Below are 23,684 nucleotides of genomic sequence, written 5' to 3'. Positions count from 1 at the left end.
GAAAAAAAAATTTTGGTAAATAATACGAATTTTCAAAAAGTTTATTTAATATGTTTTTTTATTAACCCTCTATTGTAAAGAAAATGCCTTTGTAACCACTTCATATCGTTGGAAAAGGCAATAATATCTAAAGCTAAAAAAATATTTAGTTATATTTAAAAAATTGGTTCCTAGACTTATAAACCACTTACATGTGGGTTACTATTACTATTTTTCTGAACCCTGCTGTATGTAAAAATATTCTTTAGTAAAAACACAAATACTTTGCGCTACTAACATTTGTTGGAATAAAAAACCTGAAAAACAATTATCAAAGTGGGAGCGGGAGAGCTGTTTTCGGACCTCCGCCCTTTACGTAAGCCGACTTACTTGCAGAAAATTGCAATTTTAGCTGGCTGAGAGCGAGCGGTAGCGGCGACTGCGACGCCGACTGCAGCGGTGACGGCGGCGGCGGCAGCGGCAGCGGAAAACCAGAGACGGACATTGAGACCGAGAAAATTACTCGGCCGGCATTCTGTCGCATCGCGTTCTCATGTGAAAATCGTCGCAGCTCGTTTCGTTCCGTGTTTTTCGCCACTCGAGCGGGAAAAAACAAAAATATTTCTACCGTCAACACAATAAATTAATTGAAATTGATTTTTCAAGAAATAGTTCTAGAAGAGCTATAACTTAAGGAAATATTTTTTGTTCAAACAAATGTCAAGTGCAACCATTGTGAAATCAATCTAAAGTGTGTGTGTGTGTGTGTGTGTGTGTCTGTGTCATACGAATAAAAACTATTATTAAAAATAATAGATACGCAGAGAGAAAGAGAGAGATAGAACCAGGCAGAGGGAGAAAGAGCGAGAGGTCCGGAGATCTCTCGAGCACCTCTGTCCAGCGGCGCCAAAGTTACGGATCCACTTTCAAACAGTTTAATTTATTTTTATTTTTCTACAAAACAACAAACCCAAGAAAGAAAAATACGAAACAGCAAAAACCCAAAACTGCAAAACCAAAAAAAACGATCTTATTTCTAAGCAGCAACCAATTCTGAGAATAAGAAAAGGTATTCAACAAAAGGCTGAAAGGAAGAAAAGAGTTATTCATCAGGAAAAAAGGATAATTCAATTGATTTGGCACATAATAATGTATTTGTTTTGATTTATATATAGAAAGTATTCCAAATTCTTCATGTAACAATATTTCAAAAAAGCACGCAAAGCCTTTGTCTCTGCTAATTCGATATACATAATCATATGTTTGTAAAACAAGAACCAGATCGCAAATGCCAGTGAAAATTTCCATTGCAAAATTCTTAAAAACTAAAAAACACGGAAGGCCTTTGTACCGGTCGATTCCACTTGAAAAATTTCTATAGCGTCACAAAAAACTTATTATACAAAATTAATTGAACTGAAAGAAAGCGCAAATATACAACTATATATACAATGCCTTTTCTTATTCCTTATCATCACGATCATCACTAAAAAATAATGGAGACTAAATAAAAATCATACAAAAATAGATGCAAACAAAGTTCATTCCCGACCACACGAAAACAAGCGAACCCCATTATCAGTCACTATCAGAATCGCTTCCACAAACGGAAAACTGAACACTAAACACTGATTCACTGCCAACATTTTTTAACCCACTATCACCTGTTCATTAGCAACAACGAATTGGCTATCAATTGGCTGACAAAAAATAAATAAAAAGAACAAGGAAAATACCTGCAACACAAAAGTGCTTCAAACTAATCCGGGTTTTTCAAAACGAAAGCACTCTATTTCCAGATAGCACACACAAAAGCGTTTATGCTTTAAGAATACAAAAAAAAAACGAAAATAACTAAAGTGAACCAAGTGTAAAGACAATGCGCACAACTTTCGGCCGTGGCCCAAGGTTTATACTGCTGACCAGCAAGTTCAACCACGTTCAGCACAAGGAGGTGATCACTTAGGCTCCTCGGGATTGCCAAAACACTCAAAATACGAAACCAGTGAAGGATTTACCAGTGATCGGAACCAGTCATAGAATCAGTCATAGAATCAGTTATAGAACCAGTTATAGAACCAGTTGTAGAATCAGTTGCAGAATCAGTTGCAGAATCAGTTTTAGAACCAGTGATCATGTCGTCGGATACGAATTCGTGCACCAGCTTCTTTGCCCAGGAGCACGCGAATGCCACACTGTCGCAGTATTTCCAGCAACTCAACTCGCAGGTTGCTGCTGCAGCGGCGGTAAACAGTGCTGGCAACAACAACAACAACAACAGCAGCAGCAGCAACAACAACAACAGCAGCGGCAACAACAGCAGCAGCGGCAACAGCGACAGTGGCAATGATGGCAGCATGACGGGATCCTCGGGAACCATGGACAACCATCGCAGCAGTGTCAGCAGCAATGATTCGGGAAAGAGCAGTGCAGGCGGTGGCGGTGGGGCAAGTGCCACCAGCAACAACAACGTGAATGCCTGGGCATTGCAGCAGCAACAGCAGACAGCCGCTCTGCACCACCAGCAACAGCAGCAGCAACATCAGCAGCAACAACACCAGCAGCACATACAGCAGCAGCATCAGGCACACCAGCAGCATGTTGCCTCCGTCCTGCAGCAGCAGCAGCAACAGCAACAGCAGCAGCAGCAACAGCAGCACTCCCAACATCACGCCCAGCAGCAACATCATGGCCATCCGCTGCATCCGCATCATACACACCAGCAACAACAGCAGCAGCAGCAGCAGCAACACCACCAGCAGCACCAGCAACAGCAACATGCACAGCAGCAACATCATGCCGCCCAGCTGGCCCACACACTTTCTTCGGCCGCCGCTGCAGCTGCTGCCGGCAACACCAATGGCAACACCAACACCCACTCCATTTTCGGCACCGGCAACTTCCACTACAAGACGAACAACTCGTGGACCCTGCCCACGCTGACGTACCAGCGGATTTACCAGGAGAATCCCCATTACCAGCGCAACTCCTTCATGGACCCCCAGAGCAATGCGGCAGCAGCAGCTGCAGTTGCGAGTGGCAACCAGGGATCGAATGGGAATGCCAGTGGCAACAATAGTGCCGCTGTTTCAGGGAATGGCAATGGAAATCCTGGCCAGAATAATGACAGCACCAACAACAGCAGCAACAGCAATGTATCCTCCGTGCAACATGTGGCAAACGCCGTGGCAGCAGCTGTGATCGCCAACGAGCATCACAACCATTTGAACAGCTTGAAATCCCGCTTTCAGCCAGCCAGCTCAGGTGAGGTGAAATAGCCTAAAAAGTCTGGAAAATATACATTTTTCAATGGGAAAAATAGTTTTTAACTTTAATATATTAGGAAAATATTAAAAAATGTAATGTTTAAGCTCAGGTGAGGTGAAATATCCTAAAAGTATGGGGAATTAGAATTTTTGAGCTTTTCGAGCATAATAATGAAAACTACACAATTTTATAAATATTAAGTTTTCTAAAAGATATTATTTCGCCACAAATGTGACTGGAGTGTATCGATAGTAGTTCTTAGTAACAAATAAAAAGGCACATGATACCAGGAAAGATCTAGAATATGGTATATAATACAAAACAATACCATATCACTGTTTTTTATTATACATACTAGTTAACAATTCTATTCCAATGCCTTTCCTTTACAAAAGTCTTTATTATAATATAAATCTTTCCAAGTATTTTGGCTCTCTTGAAGCTGTATTTGTTAGCTGTAACATTAGTGGAGCTTAGTTTTCTGAACCACTAATTGGCTTTGTAAATGCCTTAAAAACAATGGCAACCGAAACCACTGATAAAATGCATGACTAGTTCGGTGATTTTTCATTTTCTCCAAGCTTGTCTTTCATTAGAAAATGACTATTCCGTTGTAGAGTCTTGATATATGTGGCAGCCCTTCGCGAAATGTCTGCATCCCGGGGGCTGATATCATCCGACGTCAGCGGCCGAGAACTTTGCGCACTGCGAGCTTCTAAAGCGCAAAAGTCAAGAAAGCTTGTCGCGCACACGTGAGCTCAGCTGGGCTCCCATATAGTACACTGGGTGTATATAGATATATGTACTTCCATAGCCCCAGCAATATAGCCCATTTATTCCGAGCTCACTGACGTCGACTGTTCGAATTGAATAGGAAATGGAATCGAAAGAGTAGATACATTTGCAAATGTATCTTTGCACTGAGGGATCGCCAAGTTTATCGGCTGGCAGCCTACCACAAGGAAAATTTGATTAATTTAGCAATTTGCTTTTTATAATTGATAAAGGAAACATTTATTTTTGCGACCTAGGCCAAACTGCGTTGCAGTAAAAATAATCATAGTGGCCATATACACAAATGCCTATATCTTATCAGTTTATATATGGAAAAGTAATAACTTTTCCTAGCGGAATTCATATTTTGTATGGTAATTTAAACTGGAAAATTGTTTTAAAAGCCCTTAAATTTTCTATTAAATACTAATTAAACCGGAACATAGCGTTGGCATTTAGTTTGCTTTAGACCAGCCCAAAAGGTTTTCAACGCTGAGAACGTTTTCAGTTGCCTTTTTGGCACATCCTTTCACCGTTTTTGATCTACTTTGTCAATGCATTTGGCACAAATCCTTTGAAAATCGCGACTAAGCTGCCACCATTTCCTTGTTTTTTTCGCATTTCCCTTTTTTGAACTGACCTCAGTTGGTCACCGTTGAGAAAATGCATTTGGTTTGATTAGATTTCGGAATTAGGCTGATGAGATTTTTATGGCAGATGATATGGAAATGCATATGGCAAATGAAATGTGGGTGGTCTCCCACATCTCTCTCTATTTCGATTGTTTGTTTTTTTGCTGGGGCCGGTGAAATTTTGTCGCTATTGAATATACTGGAAATGACCTTTTACAGGCGGAATGTAAAATAATTTGTATGAATTTTGTGCTTCTGTGTGGGAAGAGCGGGGAAAGCTAAAATGGATAAATGTCGGTTGTCGCTGTGGGTGGGCACCCCTTGGATGGGAAATAGCCGCCACCCTTGACAAAACCAAATATCTCTCAATAAATTCTCACTTACTTTATGGGGTAGCATGTAAAATAATTTGGAATAATATATTATGCCAGTCTGTTTTATTAATTGTATATTAATAACATTTACTTTTTGTTTTATTTACAGGTAAGCATCAAAACCCCTTATTTTGGAATGCCTTTTTTTGTGAATCAAAAAGTGTTTGTCTACAAATTTGGTTGGTAAGCTTTTGTCTTGTTTCATCGACTAACATTCATCATTTTCACTTAAATGAAAGGTTTTTATTAAGATTGAAGAAGGAGAAATAGGTGTTTAAAGGTTATGACTATGAAATTTAAAATATAAGTAGAAAATAATAAGAAATAACGAAACACAAAATACAATAAACTAAAAAGATTTAAAGATAGTGAAGATTTCATAATGCATAATTTAAAACAACAAAAGATAAAAAAAATGTATTTTCTCCTTTTTTAATGACATATTTTTTGAAGATGGTTAAAAACCAGTCTGGTTTATGCCACTTCAAAAGAAATCACTTTATGGTTGGTTAATATTTTTCATAGAAATGTATTAAAAATGTATCTTGGGCTTACAAAATTGCACTCAAAATATTTTTTATAAAAACTGATCCAAAAATGTATCTTGAGCTTAGAAAATTGCACTCAATTAGGCGAGCGGAGAGCTTTTGGGACTGACTCAAAACAAAGCTGCTGCCTCTGCGGGCAGCGGAAAAACTGCTTCCGCATTGACGCCGGCGGCGGCGGCGGCGCTGGCAGCGCAGCTCCCGCCAAGCGTGGCGACTGCGCCGCTGGCAGCGGCGAACTTTGGCAGGCTGCGCGAAAGAAAGTAAACAGCGGAATGCGCAAAAAAGCGAATGCTGGGCGAAAGAGAGAAGGAGGGCTTTCATGCTTTCGGTTTCAAGCTTGGCTTTCGTGTGTGTGGCTGTGTGTGTCTTCTGGTGTGTCTTTCCCCCCGCTTCCCCGGCTTTTCTCCGCTCCTCTGTCCAGCCTCGGCCGGGCCGCTGCCGTGCCTCTGCCCGGCTGCGAAGCTGCGTTTCATCGCGCTGGCGACGCGCGCGTTCACTCAGCGTTCGCAGTCCGGCGGCACCGGTTCGGTTCACGGCTCTCTACCAAAAACCAAAAAGCCAAATCCAGCGCCATTCAGCCAACCATCCAAGTTCGAAAACTCAAAACCGCCAAAAAGTAAAGAGCTACGAGAAAAGCCATTAAATAATACGTATACGACGCGTGTCTTCGTCTTTAGCACGGCGCTTTCGAATTCGTGCGAACTTGTGAACTTTCGTTTCCTTCATCTTGGCTTCTCGGCTTCTCGCCGAGGATCGGTCCTCTAGGAGCAGCAGCAGCCCAACTTGGATTAAAACGTATTGTGCAGTGCTCGAAATCAATGATCTCCCATTCCCAAACATAGGAAATAAATGATCTGCAGATCATAAAAGTGAAATTCCTGTATAGAAACAAGCATATGTAGAAAACATAGGCAAATAAAAACTAAAACATATATTAATATACATAAAAAACACAACAAATAAATCAAAAGTGTTCATAGATTGGCAAACATAACTAAATATTATAAAAGATACAATTGTATCTGGGCAAACATAAATAAATACTTAAAAAGATACTATTATAAATAGGGCATTTGCAACCATATCTTGTAAATATTTTAGGCAAGTCATGTAATATATGTAAAGTAATTAAAAGTAGCAGAGTAATAAACATTTATCAGTCATAAGCAAGTTGAAAACTTTGCCTGACATTTTAACAACTTCCCGACTAAAAGTCTTATGACAAAAACAGCTGTCATTTTTGCTAAAAGAATTGAAGTACTAGAAAAAAACATTTAAAAGAAAAGATTTATATTCCACAACCCTCCCAAAAACAATGCTCAGCAAATTAAGAAGTATAATAGAAACAGAAAGCAAAGGAAACAGAAAACAAAGAACTACAATATTATAGGTAAATACTTTCTAATAATAATCTAAACTATCAATAAATGAGAAACAGACAATTTATAAAATTGTTCTGCTAGACAAGCCAAACATTGACTCAAAACAGAGCGAAATAAGTGCGACGATCAGTCTGAAAAATAGCAAAAACGCACGGCAAAAACATTTTGCTGGGTATTTTTTTGTATTGCCGCCTCAAGGTCAAACTTTTCTCATTCAAAAGCGGCGGGCAGCGAGAACCGAACCCCCCAGCAAAGGGGCCCAGCCCCACACACAGATAAAAAGTAGAAAAAAGTTAAATAAAACAACGCTCAGTACGCGGAATAGTTGACAGCGAATAATAATAGAAAAAGGCAAACAAAACAAACAATAGAAAAAAAATTGCGAATGCAAAAAACGGCCACAAAAACTGAGCCAAAGCCCGGGCCATTCTGAGTATCTAAGTATCTGAGTATCCGAGTGTTCTGAGTGCCGAAGTGTAGGAAAGTAAGCTCGCTCTCGGTTGGATGTTGCTGCTGTGCGGGCGATCGCCACGAGCAATTAGAAGCGGCAGCAGCAGCAGCAGCAGCAGCAGCAGCAGCAGCAGCGACGTGCGATAAAAGCTTTTTCGGTTTTAAATTCCAATTTGTTGTTAAATAAGTCAACAGCCAGTGCCGCAGCAGCAACATGTTTGGGCCACACATGGCCAGCTAAGTGATACATGCAATAAATAACTCTGAATTGAACAAGGAATTTAACAAATTGTGATCTCAGCAATGAGAATGGACTATCAAATGCCACCGCCAGCACTGGCGCTACAGCAGCAGCAGCAACAGCAGCAGCAGCAGCATGGCCTGCAACACCAGCAGCAGCAATTGCAATTGCTGCAGAATGTGCAACAGCAGCAGCAGCAGCAGCAGCAACACCAGCAGCAACAGTTGCTGGGCAACATGTCGCAGACGGCGGCCTTGCCACCGCTGAGCAGCCTGCCACTGCAAGTGGTGCACAATCTGCCGCACTTGCTGGCCGGCAGCGGCAACACGGGCAATGCCAACGGCAACAACACCAGCAACTCGAATCTCAATGTGGCCTGCAACAACAATCTGCTGCGCAGCAACATGCAACACCAGCAGCAGCAGCAGCAACAACAGCAGCAGCAGCAACTGCTAGGCAATCTCAGCAATGGCAATAATGTTGCCAATGGCACATTGCCGCCGCCCACGCAACTGTTGCAGCATCACCTGCAACACTTGGCCCATGTGAATGTGAATGCGGCCGCTGCTGTGGTGGCCGTGGCAGCCAACAACCTGCAGCAGCAACATGCCAACAGCAACAGCAGCACGGGCGCCAGTCCTGGCAGCAACAACAGCAATAACAACAACAACAACATACTCAATCACAACAATCTCAATATCATAATCAACAACCATGCCTCCCTCAACAACAACAACAGCAACAATAACAACAACAACAACAACCCAGCCACACCAAATGCCAATCTGGCGGCAAGCAACAATGCCACGCCCACGGTCAACACCGCCTCCGCGGTGGCGCAACAGCAACAGGCGCACGAGAATAGTCTGGTCAACAGCCTAGTGGGTGTCATCAACAATAGTAATAATAATACGAGCAACAATAGCAACAACAACAACAGCAACAACAGTGCAGGAGGTGGCGACGACAACAGTCGATGGACACAGTTCCAGGTGCAACAGTTGTGGAAGCAGCACGCCAACTACTTGAATGGTATGGATCAGCAATAATTAACTAAACAACATGCCACATGGTGTTTGAAATAACGGTTGAAATAGTAACCGGCATTAATTAGATATCAGGGAAATAGCTTTGCTATTTAGTTCCATAACTATAATTTCGAATTACAACTTGCAAAAACTCTTGATATTTTATTCTTGCGTATTGTATACCTGAGGAATAATTAGGATAAGATTACTTTTCTATCTTTCTATCTTACAAAAGGGTTTTAAAAAAAGACGCAATGAATTTTTTAATAAATTCCATTGCTGCGAAATAAAATGGATAGTCTTTTATATTCTCATAAGAACTCTTTATAGGAAATTACTACAATTCTCTAAATATTTATTTTAGAGATTGTATTTCTGTGGAGTAATGTAGTTAGTATTATTTAAATTCTTATTTAAAAGCTTTGGAAAAAAGACTCAATTTTTGGAATTGTATTTCTGCGGAATAAGGTTTGTAGTAATTTTTTATATGGTATGAACCCTTGATAAAGAAGTGTAAAAATTCACGTAATTTTATATTTTTGCAGATAGTATTTCTGCCTTATATTGTGCTTAGTATTATTTGTTTTCATTTCTCAATAAAATGATCCATTTTATTTATTTTTTTTTGGTATATGGAGGATAGTAGAGGTTAGGTTATAATGTGTACTATAAAACCCCTGATGATGAATTTTTCCAGTGCCCCAACCCTGTAATCTTTCTTCCAACAGCAAATTGCTGATGTTGCAGCTCTTGACCTTCGTGTTCTGAGTTTATTTCCTTGTCGCGGTCGCCGCATTTCCCCAAATTGATTGTATGCCTGGCTAATTTTTCTCACCCCAAAGCGACGGCAACGGCACCACCAACCCCCCCAAAACGACCCTGATGTGGTGTCAAATCCGCTTAAATCGATTGGCAAGGCTTGTGCTGCGGCCTGTCATCTGGGGTCTGTCCAATTGCGGAGGACCGGCTGGCTTATGACGACTGACAGGAGGGGTTTTTCGGGTCCACTTTTTTCGGCTTTAGAGGGGGCTGCTCTATGGGTTCACTCTGACATTTCCGCGTGGGGTAGGTTGGCTCGAGTGTCCTAACTTTCAAGCCTTTCGGACTCTGCGCCTCCGACTCAGAGTCTGACTCTGACTCTGGCATTTCACAATCACTTTTGCTTTCGACTTTGGGCCATGCTCTCGGCAAGGGCCAAAATACGAAATACGGCAACAAGTTGTTGAGCGCGACATTTCCAGACAACTTTCGTTTCTGACTTTTGGGTGCTTTCCATACGTACTATGTGTATGTTTCGTGGGTATATATAAATATTCCAAGCTACTTTTTTTTGGGGGGTTTTATTATGATGTATTTAAAAGCCGACTGGTCCGGCCTTTTGGCTCTCTCGCTTCGTCTTTGGCCTTTTGTTGTTATCGCCCAAAGTTGATCTGCCAAAAAATAAAGCGGCAACAAAAGGGCAATTTTTTCTCCTCTGTTTCTGTTTGACATTGCGCGGCATATTTTATGTGTGTGTTTGTCCAGGGCCAGGGAGGCAAACGAACAATATCAAATTCATAAGCGGCTCTTAGCTGCCGAAAAATGCGTTTTTACTTTCGTTAAAGAGGCAACAGCGCCAGAAACTACAGCAACAGCGGCCAGTCAGCTGCTCTGCCGGCCTAGCAACATCACCAAAATTAACTTTCACTTTTTCGGCAGTTTTTAAATTCATTTCTTTCTTTGCCTTTTGGTGGTTTTTTGATATTTTTGGTGGCCTGCTCCGTGTCGACTTGGTTGGCTCTTCTTGAAATAAAGCAGAGAGACTGACAAGCCAAAAAAGAAAAATGTTAAAGGGTTCCAGTTTAGCTCTAAAGAGTGGGAAATAAATATAATTTTATCTTAATCGAAAAATATGCAATTTCGAAAGTTGCCAAAAACAAAGTGTAGATAAATGACGGAAGGTCTTTTGTTTAATAATTTAGCATAATAGCAATAAATAGTTGGGAATGTTATTTAAATTTCTAGCGTGGGAAAGAAGAGATACATAAAATGATGATAGTTCGAATATATTACAATTATATATATTAAGTGTTAAATTTGTCTTGCTCTTGGGAAACACTGCTTAAAATTAGAAGATACATTTTCTCCAAAAAGTTATCTTTAAGCTTGAAGACTTCTCTTATATCATAGTTTTAAAACATACCCAAAAATCTTTTAAAATAAATTTCTAATGTATAAAAAAATTATTTAATAACATATTCATGGAAAAACATTTTTTTAAATTTATGTTTATCACTTTCTCAGAATGTGGAATACAGCTATGCTTCTTTCAACACTTATTTTCTGTTCTCAGCATTTTTGAAAATACGGTTCTGCCACTATTGGGTTCTATCTGTTGGCACCTTCTTGGGTTTGCACGGTTCTATCAAAGCCATGGCCGTGAGGAACTCCAATTTCAATTGACTCGAGCCGTTCGGCAATCTGGTCATTCATGACTTCCTTTCGTTTGGTTTATCGCCGCGGGAAGCGAGTGTGCCCCTGAAACATGCCAAAAGGCGAAAATCGGAGGGGTTAATGGGGGCCTAGAAACCCCCGAGGCGTCACACACTCACCCAGATAGGCGGCCTGCCAAAATGCAACGTATTACAGTTACTTCAATCAAAGCTTCAGCGAGCTACCCGTCTTGGCCAAACGCCAGATTGCTGCCAATTAATTGTGGCTGTTATTGTTATTGTTTGGCCGACACTCACTCGGCGGCGCAAATGTGTTGCGCAATCGCACAACGGTAAAACGTGCGAATTGCCAGCTGAGAAACTTGAATCAGAGTCAGTGAAAGTGGCCGAAAGAGCGGCTCGGGCCGTAGCTTTTCGCGTGGTGTACCACGAGGCGTATGAGCAATCTGTTCACACGTCGTCACTCTCCGGGCCAAAAGAAAACCCAAAAAAAATGCAAAAAGACCAGAAGCTCTTGCGATTGAATTCACTGTGTTTTGATTACGTTTTAGCCCAGCCACGCCTCCTATTTTCGTTTTTTTTTCGGCTTTCCAGCCCGCGTGCTCTGCATACTTGAGGCAATTTTATTTGGGTTTCGATGTCTCTGGTCGGTTCGTGTTTCAGCGGCCTTATGGCATGAGTCTATAATTTGATAGAGCCAACACGATACGTAAGATTATCGGCTCCGCTTCCTTATTTCTGCTAATTAAGTGCTCCGGCGGCTGCTGCCACTGTGGCTTTCTTTCGAGCTGAAATTGGGCTAATGGGTTGTTGCCGGGGGAGGGCTAGGGGAGAGGGGGAAAAACTATGTGGCAAATTGTGTCGCTGTCTGCGGATTTTCACTTTCGCCGCCCGAGTCTCGGGCAATTAAACTGTTGCAAAATATTCCGGCGCTTGATGCGGTTGTCTTTCATAATTCTCTATTAATTTCGTAATCGCAAAGAAAGCGGTCTGCCGTTAGGGAAATCGCGTTTATGGTAGCTGGTCTGTGTACAGAGGATGGAAATATTAAATTGCTCACTTAAAATGATTTGGCAAGCTATGGAAAGCCTTTCGAAAAACTCTGATCCAGGCTTTGTATTGATTGGCATAACAAAAAAAATTGTTTTAGCTCTATATTAATTTCCTTAAATTTTTGTTTGACCAACATTATAAATATATTTATTTTGGTAATTTTATGAAAAATATGTATAAGTACCGAGCTCAAAAAATACTTTTTTAAAACACATAATATATTATAAAATGTAGCCAAACATATATCAAAATTCTTTAAAAAAATCATACTTTCCAGGCAATAATTTATACCCACAGAATAAATATAAATAAAATTATGGGAACAATTTAACAAGTGTATAGCTTATATACATATAAATAGCATAAATTAATAAGAATATTAAAACAAACTAAGAGAAATTTTATAATATAAAACTGGAAGAACATATATAGCTCACCACCCAAAATATGCCTATCCGCCTTCCCTAGCAGCAACCCGGAAATCCAAAGCCTATCACATTTTCCCACAAATAATTAATTTCACAAAAAAGAGCGGTAGAAAGATATAAAACAAACACACAGAAAGCAGTAAAAAAAAGTACAGAAAAAGTAACAAAAAAGCAATGCAAATGAGCGCAAATACGGAATGAATGAAATGCATACAAAAGCCGCGCCGGCAGAGGCAAAAGCAACAACGACAAACAATCGAAAGTGTTACACTTTCTGCACTTCAGCAACAACCACGACAACAACTCAAACTTCCCCCAACAACAATGGCAACAAACCATAAAAGAAGAGTGCGATGTAGTTTATAAATCGATGTAATACAACGAGGCACTCGAGCGCAACAACAACCGAGAAATCACCAACAACATCAGTAACAACACCATGGAAAACAGCAACAGAAAACCCGCCTCAGTTGCGCCATCGTTGCGCATGCGCAGCGCACAGAGAGTGCGAGAGAGATGGGCAGAGAGAGTAAGAGAGATGGACAGAAGACAGGTGAAAGGGGCGGACAGTTGTTGTTGTACGTGTCTGTGTGGGGCGATCGCAAAAATAAAAAAATGCGAAAATTGCATAATACTGCAAGAGCTTTCTTCTACAGCACTGCATTTTTCCCTAGTATCCCATTTGAATTTTATTATTATTTTGATAATCCCAGGGGTCCTAAGCTCGGTGCCCAAAAACAACTTTCGCGTGGAATTAATTTTCATAAATATTCCCCAATGTCGTTCGTATATCGTCATAGCATTCTCCCCTTAGAAGTCGAACCGACTGGCGTTTGCGTATTTTAAACTGGTTTCTTCGGATGCTTTTTTGGGGATAGTTTTTTGGGAGCTCGAGACTCGTTTTTTCCTGCCCGTTGAGCACTCTCACTTTCGTTTCGCTTATCGAGGGGGTGTTCGGGGGATCTGGAGTTTTCAGGCAGTTGAGACGGATGTGGCTGGGAAACCAATTTTAATTGGTTTAATGAATACTCCGATAAGCTGAAAAGGCGGTTAAAATTGCAGATAAACAACAAACTGTAGCATAAACTATATTAATTTTTGCAGATCAAAAGATAGAGAACGGGATTTTGATTCCAGTTTCACCAGGAAAAATATTTATGAATAAGATAAAATAAATTCATAATCATCAGCAAAGCTGTCTACAACTATTTTTAAATAATATAAAACAATTTGTACTTTGTTTCGTAAGCATTAAAAACAAAAAAATATTTTTTATTAATCATAGTAATACCATAAAAACCATTTCAATGAAATATGGCTATTAAATGTCTTCATGTTACTTACTTCCTTTAACTTGATCGTCATTTCCTCGACTTCCTCGACTTGCACTTCATCAAAATCACAGTCACTAAAACCGCCAACCAACCAAAATTTACGCTGTTTCATACTAAAACCCGAAAAAAACGAAACAAAAAGTGAAAGTTTAATTCCCAAAAAAGAAAAAAAACTATATACATATCTGAAAAACCTACGAACCATGGTCCACTAAAAATTGTGGCCAAACCATTAACACAACGAAGACCGCAGAGGCAATAATTTACAGAGAAATAATATGCCAGTAATAATATTATTATTAGGGCCATAAAAATGAGAACTGGAAATGAGAAACGAGATCGTTTCTCTGGAGAAACAATAAATTTGTTGTCGTAGGCCCGCGAAGAGAGAACGCGATCTCGCCGCCTATCCCTTTCTAATGAAAGTGAAATACTGACCAAAAACGCACAGAAATTATGCAAATTACTTTAATTACCAAAAATGAGAAATCTCGTTGGTCGACGAAAAGAAGATAAAAATCCGCAGCCAAAGAAGGTAAAATAAAATATAATAAAAAGGTGCGAGGGCTCCCAAAGATGACACAGAAAAAAATTCGCTGACCCACTTAAAATGGCAAGAGAAACTGAAACTGAAACCGAAACCAAAACCGAAACTGAGGCAGAAACGACAGAAGATTAAGTTGAATTCCTGTTTTGGGTTCGCTTCTAAAAATAAACCGAAAGACAAGATTCCTGCTGCTTAACACACAAATCAGCAATGTTGATGACAGTGAAAGTGAACTGGGAAAAGAAATAAATTCAGATCGAAGGCAATTAAATAAAAGTAAAAGTATCTTTTGCCAAACTCATGAAGAAGTAGAGTCTGCATCCTTTTGGGTTTCTTTTTTGGAACCTATGTACAATATATCATCCCATTTGCATGCTCTTTGTTACTATCACTATTTCTTTTCTGTCTTTCCTGTATTTGTTCTTGCTTCTGTTAATTGTTTTCTTTTGTGAAAGATTCAATATTGTATTTCTTCTCTACTATCTTTCTTTTCCGTTTCTTCTGTTTTACAGGCAGGAAATCTCCATTTTTGGGTTTCATTTGCAAAGCAAACGGTAATTTGGTTTTTGTCTTTTTTTCGTTATTAGTTTGTTTTATCTTTATAATGTTTTTGTGGTTTTTGTATCTTTTGTTTGTGTTTTATTTAATTGCCATGCGAAAGTCTTTTGCCACCACTTTTTAATATTTATTGTGTGCGCTCTTGTGTTTTAAGACAATTTTTATTGTGCTTTTGACCACTGTTTTGTTTATAATTTTGCGACAGTATATAGTGATTATATAAAAGATATCCTTAAGATACTTTTAAAATTTCTGAAATTGGTTAGACACAAAAGAAAAAGGTTTCACTGTTGAGTTTCATTTTAAGTGTTATAGAAAGCTTGTAAACTTAGATTTTTTTAGTCAAAATCGTTAAGCTTATGCGAAGTCGTAACATGCAGCTTAAGGTTTTATTTAATTAATTCGTTTTTTAAGCTTCCAGTCAAATTGTATATTTAACAGTTAAATGTTTAAAGTGTTCAAATATGAACCATAAACAATTTATATCGTCATATATAGTTGAGTTTTTACTATTTTAAATTTATTGTAAATTAAAATTTCTTGAAAGTATTTTTTAACAATATGTAATTTACCTATTTATGGCCTCAATAGCAACATATAAATCCTTCTTCGAAATTGGCAACTGAACAATAAAGGCCAATAGTTAAGGAGCCAAAGATACATTGCCCATACGCCCCGTGGGCCAATGCAGTCGCCGATTTGCGAGTCCTAATTTTCACCAAACAGCAGATATTACTTCACAGACACTTGAGCATTTCACTTACGCTTTGGTGAGCACATCGAAAAGAAAAGATATTACTTCATGGCGCAGACCAGAAATGTGTGTGCTTGGCGCCGAAGAAGTCGAGGAGAGAAAGAGGCAAGCCGCAAAATGGCATAAAATTTCGCAATAGTCCGTAATGCAAAAAGCGGCAGTGGCAACAACTGTGAGTGCAAGAAAAAGCGAAAAAAAATCGAAATAAAAAATGAGGAATACAAGAAAAAAGCATTCGCAAATGAAAGTGAGAGTGAATAAGAAAGCGGAAACTATTGCGAGCCGAAGAAACCAAAGACGGCAACTGGTTTCTGTTACTGTCTGTGGCCAGAAAACGGGTTTCGGTGAAAGAAATCAAAGAAAAGAAGCGAACGGCAGAGAAAGATCATGCTCAGCTGCGCATGCGCAGCGTCGAAATAAAGCTTCGACGCAGAAAATAAACACTCAACTTGGCTACAATAGGGCCGAAAGCTTTTTAACCATCTTGAGTTTATTTTACATATTTTTTTTCTCAGCTGGAAGCGATAAAAATCAGTTTGAAAGCTGTAGTAAAAATTTCACTTTCGCTTTTCGTACGCTGTCTGTCGGCTGCTTCCTCTTGCCGTTGTTTGCTTTGTGTGTGTGTGATTTGTTTGTTTGTTGGTTTTTCGTTTTTGTTTGCCTGTAACCCGTTTTTTTATGGCCAAAAGCTGCATGCGGAAATTCGCGGAAATTGTTTTTCAGCCATAAGTTCGTGTGTGGTTCCCATAACTCGAACTCGAATCCCAAAGAATTCGCATGGTTTATATAATAGAGAAATGAAGAGCACTTGACCCACTTCCCAGTATGGGGATAAGATATCAGGCCCTTAGCTTGCCGTATTTATAGACCACTATCTAATCATGGTTATATGGCCCTGACTAATCGTTGCACCCTTTCTTTTGCAGGCAAATCCACATCGAATAGCAAAGAAATCATCTGCCCGGATGACAAATACAAGGAGGAGGGCGACATCTGGAATGTCGAGGCGCAAACGGCGTTTCTGGGCCCAAACCTGTGGGACAAGACCCTGCCCTACGATGCCGACCTCAAGGTAACACAAGTTAGTATCATTTCTGTCATCGCTGCGTAGTGGCTGCGTCTTTTTATACAATGTTCCAAAGGTCCAAATTACACACAAAGCTCAAAATTTTACACAAAAAAGGCTGATTTCACTAGATTATTTTCCAAAATGTAAATAGAAATGTGAAATTTTTTATGGAAAATATATTTGGCAAAGAAAAATTTACTTTATTAGCCAAGAAATCGAAATAGATCCATTACATCTAGTGGAAACAGCCTAAACCACACAGAAACACCAGTACAGTCATGACAAAACACACGGCGAAACATTTAACTTGAATGTTATCGATTGCTTACTTAGTGCGAGAATTGTATTCTCATCATCCCGAGCTCAGATCGTGTGACTAACACCGAGGAAATACCTGCTCCTCCCATCCGTGTCCCGTTGCTCATTGCATTTTCCGCATTTAACTTTTTAGTATGCCGACCTAGACGAGTTCCTGTCGGAGAACAACATACCTGATGGCCTGCCCGGCACGCATCTGGGTCACTCGAGTGGCCTGGGTCACCGGTCCGACTCCCTGGGTCACGCAGCGGGTCTGTCGCTGGGCCTGGGCCACATAACCACAAAGCGGGAGCGGTCGCCCTCGCCATCCGACTGCATCAGTCCGGACACGCTAAATCCGCCATCGCCGGCCGAGTCAAGTGAGTATAGCCAGCTATCGGGCTATCGAAGCATCGATAAACTGTCAATTCAGATCGTAAAATAAATCACAAACAAATAATGTATAAAGCAAAGCGGAAAAATGCAATATCTATTGAGATCGTTGACTAAAAATAAAATACAAAGTCGATAAAAAGTTATACTTTTTTAAAAATTTAACGATTAATCGATAAAAAATGCAAAAAGAATTGAAAAATAAATTTTTAATCTTTAAATTATTTTAAAAATTTTCCATTCACTTACGTAACGTATCAATTATTTTAAAAAAATATTTAATACCTTTAATAAGCTGTTTAAAACAACGATAACATTTTGTTATCAAATGGAAATTCTTATCCACTGCTTTATCAAATCGATAACGACGTTTTTAAAACCATTAAACGATTTTGTGACTCTCAATAACTGTATTGACTTTTGTAAATGAAATTATATAAAAACACAAATGGAATGGACATTGCTTCTAACTTAAATTATAACTGAATTATATAAATTAATTTAAGTTACCCACAAATGTCGTATCAAATGCTAAATGTTAAAGAGACACAAACCGAAGGTCCCCCAAAGGTCCTTCACTCAATGATTCCCATTCCAATTTGTGCAAATCCTTAAATTTCAATTCAATTCAATTCAAATTCAATATAATTTTCGATGAGTTTTGCCAACCATTACCTTGTTTGAGTTACTTACCGTTCTGAGGTTGATTTTTATGATGTTAATTTAGCACGAAACAGTCTGTGAACCATTGTTAACATTTAGTATTTGATATTCCAGCCTTTTCGTTCGCCTCCTCGGGCCGTGACTTTGATCCGCGAACTCGAGCCTTCTCCGACGAGGAGCTCAAGCCGCAGCCGATGATCAAAAAGTCACGCAAGCAATTCGTTCCAGATGAGCTCAAGGACGACAAGTACTGGGCCCGTCGCCGGAAGAACAACATTGCCGCCAAGCGATCCCGCGATGCCCGGCGCCAGAAGGAGAACCAGATCGCGATGCGGGCACGCTACTTGGAGAAGGAGGTGAGTACCCCTGGGTAGCCATCCCCAAGCCCTGCCAAACTAATCCCAACTCATCGCACACAGAATGCAACATTACATCAGGAGGTGGAACAGTTGAAACAGGAGAACATGGACTTGCGTGCACGTCTATCGAAATTCCAAGATGTGTAATGATAAATACAATTTTGTGACTTGGCCTGAGGACACCACAACAATTAAATAATAATAACTATTGATAAAAATAACAATAATCATAACTATGATAAAAACAACTACTAATAATGTTTAGTACAGCAGACATGAAACCTACACTATAAAGTACATATTGTATCTTAAAAATATGTATATGCAAAAATATAATTGTTAAGCAAACACACACATAAACACCAACTCACACACACACACAAGAAACCCCTCACGGCGTCGTGCTCCGCTTAAATATTTATTTTATGCTAAAACTAAAAGCAAATTAACTAAACACAAAGGAGGAGAAACCGAAACCGAATGGAAACTAAACATTTTTTAGAGTAGCCAAAAAAGAAAGTAAAGCTCTGCAGCCGAAGCTTTTTGCCTTTAAGAGTAGCATACTTCCGAGCGCAATGGGAATCCTAAAAACAACACACAGACCTAGAATTGTTATCTTTTAAATTGTTTAATAGTTGTCTAGCCTAGTTTTACGAAAAAAAACCTCCCCCTTCTTCGCCTTCTTCTGCTACTTTTCTCCCCTCTCCCAACTATTTTAATTTCTATTACCTTTTTGTAATTAGTTTTTCGGTTAAGATTTTCTTTAGCCATTAGTGAAAGGAAAACCCCACACACACACACAACCAATCATATTGTAAATAATTTCGTTGCCTTTTTTCAAATTAACTCGGGAGAAGAATTACCATAAAAAGCATAAGAAAACTTGTATAAAAAATTGCAAAATGAAAACCCACAAAAAAAAAGAGAAAATTAAAGAGAAACGCTAAGAAAGAAAACCATTTAGAATGAGCAAAGAACTTCCCTCCTCAGTTGCCGGGCACTTGGCAGCTGGTTAGTTTAAGTGAGCTATGATTTTTATATAAACCTAATGGAAAAAATATCAGAAAACCCCAAAAAAAAAACTTAAAAACCAAACGGACAGACGGTGGACAGACGAACGTGCAAAACTAGAAGTGAAATAGTTTTCGTTGTTGATTTGTTGATACTAAAATAACCGACCCAAAACTAACCCAGACATAGTCAGCTGGTTAAAGCGAGAGAACTACTTTTCGTACTACCCACTAACGGAAACCCACACACAGACCATTTCCCCGGAAAACCACTCTTCATGCCGCGCTATCCCCCCACATATTTTCACATTTTTCTTTTAGTTGTACAAACTTTATTCGTATATCTTTTATTACAAGAAAAACTATTTCTTTTGGTGTGATTTGCAAGATCTTAAAACAAAGAATTAAAAAAAAAAACAGAACATTTTTACATAATACCGTACAATTATGTTACTTTAAACAAAAACTATTTTCGTTAGTTAAGTTTTATTAATTATTATTATTTGTTATACATTTGAGTTACATTTACCTGCATACAATTATCTAGAAACTTAAGAAAATATATGAAAAACTACAGAAAAAAGTGACCGACCGAAAGCAAAATTCATATTTTATATTCAGCAAACGAAATCGAAGCTACAAACGAGAGTTAATTAAGTTCATTAAGCACTTCTTCTTAACAAATTTCGATAAGTCTTATTTATTCTATGGAAAAATGTGCAAAACCAACAAAAAAGCAGAACGAAACCACAAAAGCAAAGATCGATAAAGGAGAAGAGTGAGCGTGACGAAAAAGTGAGAAAGCAAACTACAAAAAATTGTGTGTAATAATAAAAGTCTAAGCGTTGCTTTTAACTATTGAAAACTCGTTTATTTTCTATCAATCCCATCCCCTACCCCTCGCCACATAGCTCATTGTTAGTAACTATCTGATAGACGCCACACAAGGATCTCAAGACAGAGTTAAAGAAATAAACCTAAAGCCGTAACCGTAACCGCAACCGAAATCGAAACCGAAACTAACCCTAACGATAGATGCAAGAACTACACAAACTAAATAGTAATCTACTTAGCAATATTTAGCAATATAGATGTTTAGCCACCCCCTGATTTTTATTTTGGTTCCCCTAACCGAACCCCGAAAACAAGAAAACTAACCTAAAAGCCTTTTGCACTGCTATGAGACCACCTAGAGAAAACAACCACAAAATAATGTTAAAGATGAAGAACGAAACCCACAAATAACCCAACAAAAAAAATAAGAAAAAATGTCGGGTGTCATTTTGCAAGATGAAATTTTTTGAGCTTCGGTTGTTGAATGAATTCACACAAGTATATACGATAAACTTAAAATTTATGGATAACTCAAAATAGCGGACTATACGACTAAGCAGATTCAAGCAATTGCTACATATTTGTACGACAAAAAAATCATGTTATATTTATATAAAAATATTTATACCTAAGTAACATAAAAAATTGCGCGTAGAGGTGAAAACAAATTAAGGCGATATTTTGCTTACTTACTCGACCTGGGCTTCAGTTGACCTTGAGCAGTAGACCTCACCTCCCCTTACACGACCCTAGTTAAGCGTAGTTTTGTATATTTTTAACAACTATTGTTTTCCGTAGTTTGTAGTTGAATTTTTGTAGACAATTTTTGGTTAATGTAGAGCATTGTTGAATAAAAAAAACGAGAATAAACACTTGTATCTTAATTTAGATAATTCGAAATTAGTTGGGCCCACATACACAGATACACACCCACACTCGCGCAGCCGAAAGGGGAGGTTGCGAATTCTGTAGCCTACTTTCGGGCATGGATTTTCCCAGGCCAAAAGCAAGCTAACTTTTCTAGGGCAAGAAATTTATTGAGAGCAGAGTAGATATTTTCATTTGAAGTAATTTTCTTGAGTTTCAAAAAATGAGCAAGAAGAAAACCCAGATTTTCGAATAAGAATGTTCCGTAACAAAATGTAGACTTTGTAGCAACAACAGAAGACGATAAAACTGAAAAGTATGAAACGTTTAACAAACAAATATGAAAACTAACGAAATTATGTTTAGTATACAATAAACATTAAATATATATTTATTATATACAAAGCGGATTAGTTAAATGAATTACGCATGCTACAAGACAAACAAGCGAGTAACTTTTGTAGATAAATTCGTAGTTGATGATTTTTATATCTACCTTATACAGATACAGATACAGATATTAGTTGTATGCATATAGAGTACACTCAACTAAATAGCAAACGGGCAAGGGAAGGCGATCGATCGTTAGGCAGGGTTAAAAATAGTAACTAAAGACACAAATTGTTGCAGTGCAAAGCAGAAAACAAACAAAAACGAGAAATTAGCAAAGCGATAATTTAAGTAAGTAAGTAAATGGGCAAGAGCTGAGTGTTTTTAGTGATTAAGAGTTTAAAAACAAAAACGGGGAGCGTAGCGGAAACGGAAGTGGCGGCGCGAATCGAATGGCAATGCGAAACATATTAAATGCTATTATATACATACATAATATTATACACATATACATAACTTATATATACATATATATACATAAAAATATATTCTTACATATTATTAAAGACGAAAATGTTGTTGAATTTTAAAATCAATAAAAAGCCCCGAAAAAAATCCACGAATAAAAATATTTAAATGTAGTAAGAATAAAAAGAGATGGACGAAAACCAAAAACTTGTTAGTTGTTGCAAAAAATCAAGCTAAATTAATTAAATAAAACCAAACTAAAAAAAGAACTTAACAAAGCGTTTTAGAGCCTTTACTTATATTTTGAGAATTTTGCAAAATGAAACGAAATGCGAATAATTTTATAAATGAAATGCAAAGAACGCTGATGGTAAATTCATAAATAACACAAGGCTATTAGAGCAATGCTAAAAGAAATCCACAAGAAACTCAGCCTAATTGTTGTTGGCAGCATGCAAACCACAAACCACGGATGGAAACCAAAATTAAACTAAAATTTAATGATGAAAGCCTAAGCAAGGACACTAACATGTACCTAGATATATATACAAAACCAAAATAAACTACGAAAAACCAAGAGAGAAAACCTAAGAAAATTCCAACACAAGTGCTCGAGATGCTGCAGATATTAGCTATAATTTATTACCTAACTGAAGTCATTTGTTAATTATTTTACACTCAACTTGATTAAGCTTAAGTTCCAAGACATTCAATATAAGTTTTTGTAGATTTTGTTAGCTGAACGAGAGAGAGAGTTACGTTTCTGTTATGGGCTATAATTTCCAAAAAGGAAACTGAAATTAATGCGTAGCAACTTCAAGAGATAAGAAGTGAGATTTAGGCGTGGCAAAAATTATGTTTTATGAGAAACTGCAAAAAAGAACAAACAATAAAGGTTTAGATACAAATTTTGAAACGATAAATGCAAAAAATTAATCAACGTTGTTTTAATTTCAATCGGTTTTATGTGGTATACTCACAGGTTAGTATGTTTTCAAGCCTGCATAGCCTGCTTTTCGGCTGTATCTGGAGGTTAATGTTGGCCGTTCACCTTTCTCCGGATCCCATTAGGTAGTTCGTGAATAATGTTTTCGGTGACAATGACAAAGACACTGCTGCTGTTCCTGCCCAGCAGGAAATCTCCAGGAAATCAGAAGCTTCCTGGGCGCCGATCGTCCCCAGAATGCCCCAGCTGACTCAGTTAATCAGGCCCCGAAAAAACTCGCCGTCAATGATAAAATCGATCCTGTCCAGGATAAGGTGTTTGAATTCGTTCCAGAATCCTAGAATGAGGGGCGCACCAGTGGCAAAACTATTGTCAAGTGAGATCGTCAATCCTGTCCAGAATTAACCGCAGGCCACCGATGCAGTGGCTTTTTAAAGGGACAAGAAATCTTTCTGGTTAAATCCACCAAATCCACAGCGCGCACACTGAGAAACTTCTATAGTTTCTTAAGATTTTTATTAATGGCAATTAAAAAATTGTTTGAAAATATACGATTTTAAAATATTTAAATGGATAAATGTTACACACCAAGGCATGACATTATATTTTAAGGTTGAATAAAAAAGTAATATTTTAAAATCCACCCAAAATAAAAACATTTTCAACA

At 38.4% G+C, this 23,684-nt stretch overlaps 1 protein-coding gene across 15 annotated transcripts in view; it reads left to right on the top strand.

The window, feature by feature from the left end:
- Window positions 1-21,276, top strand: part of LOC108034775 (hepatic leukemia factor) — a 58,655-nt gene extending 37,379 nt beyond the window's left edge. For 2 of the 15 annotated variants that reach the window (XM_044094724.2, XM_017109727.3), the window contains 5 exons: window positions 14,982-15,023; window positions 16,708-16,862; window positions 17,302-17,527; window positions 18,318-18,559; window positions 18,623-21,276. In XM_044094724.2, the coding sequence (XP_043950659.1) occupies window positions 14,982-15,023; window positions 16,708-16,862; window positions 17,302-17,527; window positions 18,318-18,559; window positions 18,623-18,709 (752 nt within the window). In that variant the 3' untranslated portion in view covers window positions 18,710-21,276. Of the gene's footprint in view, window positions 1-459; window positions 3,244-5,135; window positions 5,374-6,075; window positions 6,370-7,542; window positions 8,680-14,981; window positions 15,024-16,707; window positions 16,863-17,301; window positions 17,528-18,317; window positions 18,560-18,622 lie in introns of those variants that run through there. The other 13 variants (XM_050886435.1, XM_050886434.1, XM_050886432.1 and 10 more) reach the window with 12 other exon arrangements.
- Window positions 21,277-23,684: the final 2,408 nt, after the last annotated feature.

This window comes from Drosophila biarmipes, chromosome 3L (assembly GCF_025231255.1).
Source record: "Drosophila biarmipes strain raj3 chromosome 3L, RU_DBia_V1.1, whole genome shotgun sequence".
Taxonomy (NCBI): Eukaryota; Metazoa; Arthropoda; class Insecta; order Diptera; family Drosophilidae; genus Drosophila; species Drosophila biarmipes.
The sequence above is the reverse complement of the archived record's forward strand: the minus strand, read 5'-3'. Positions and strand labels throughout refer to the sequence as shown.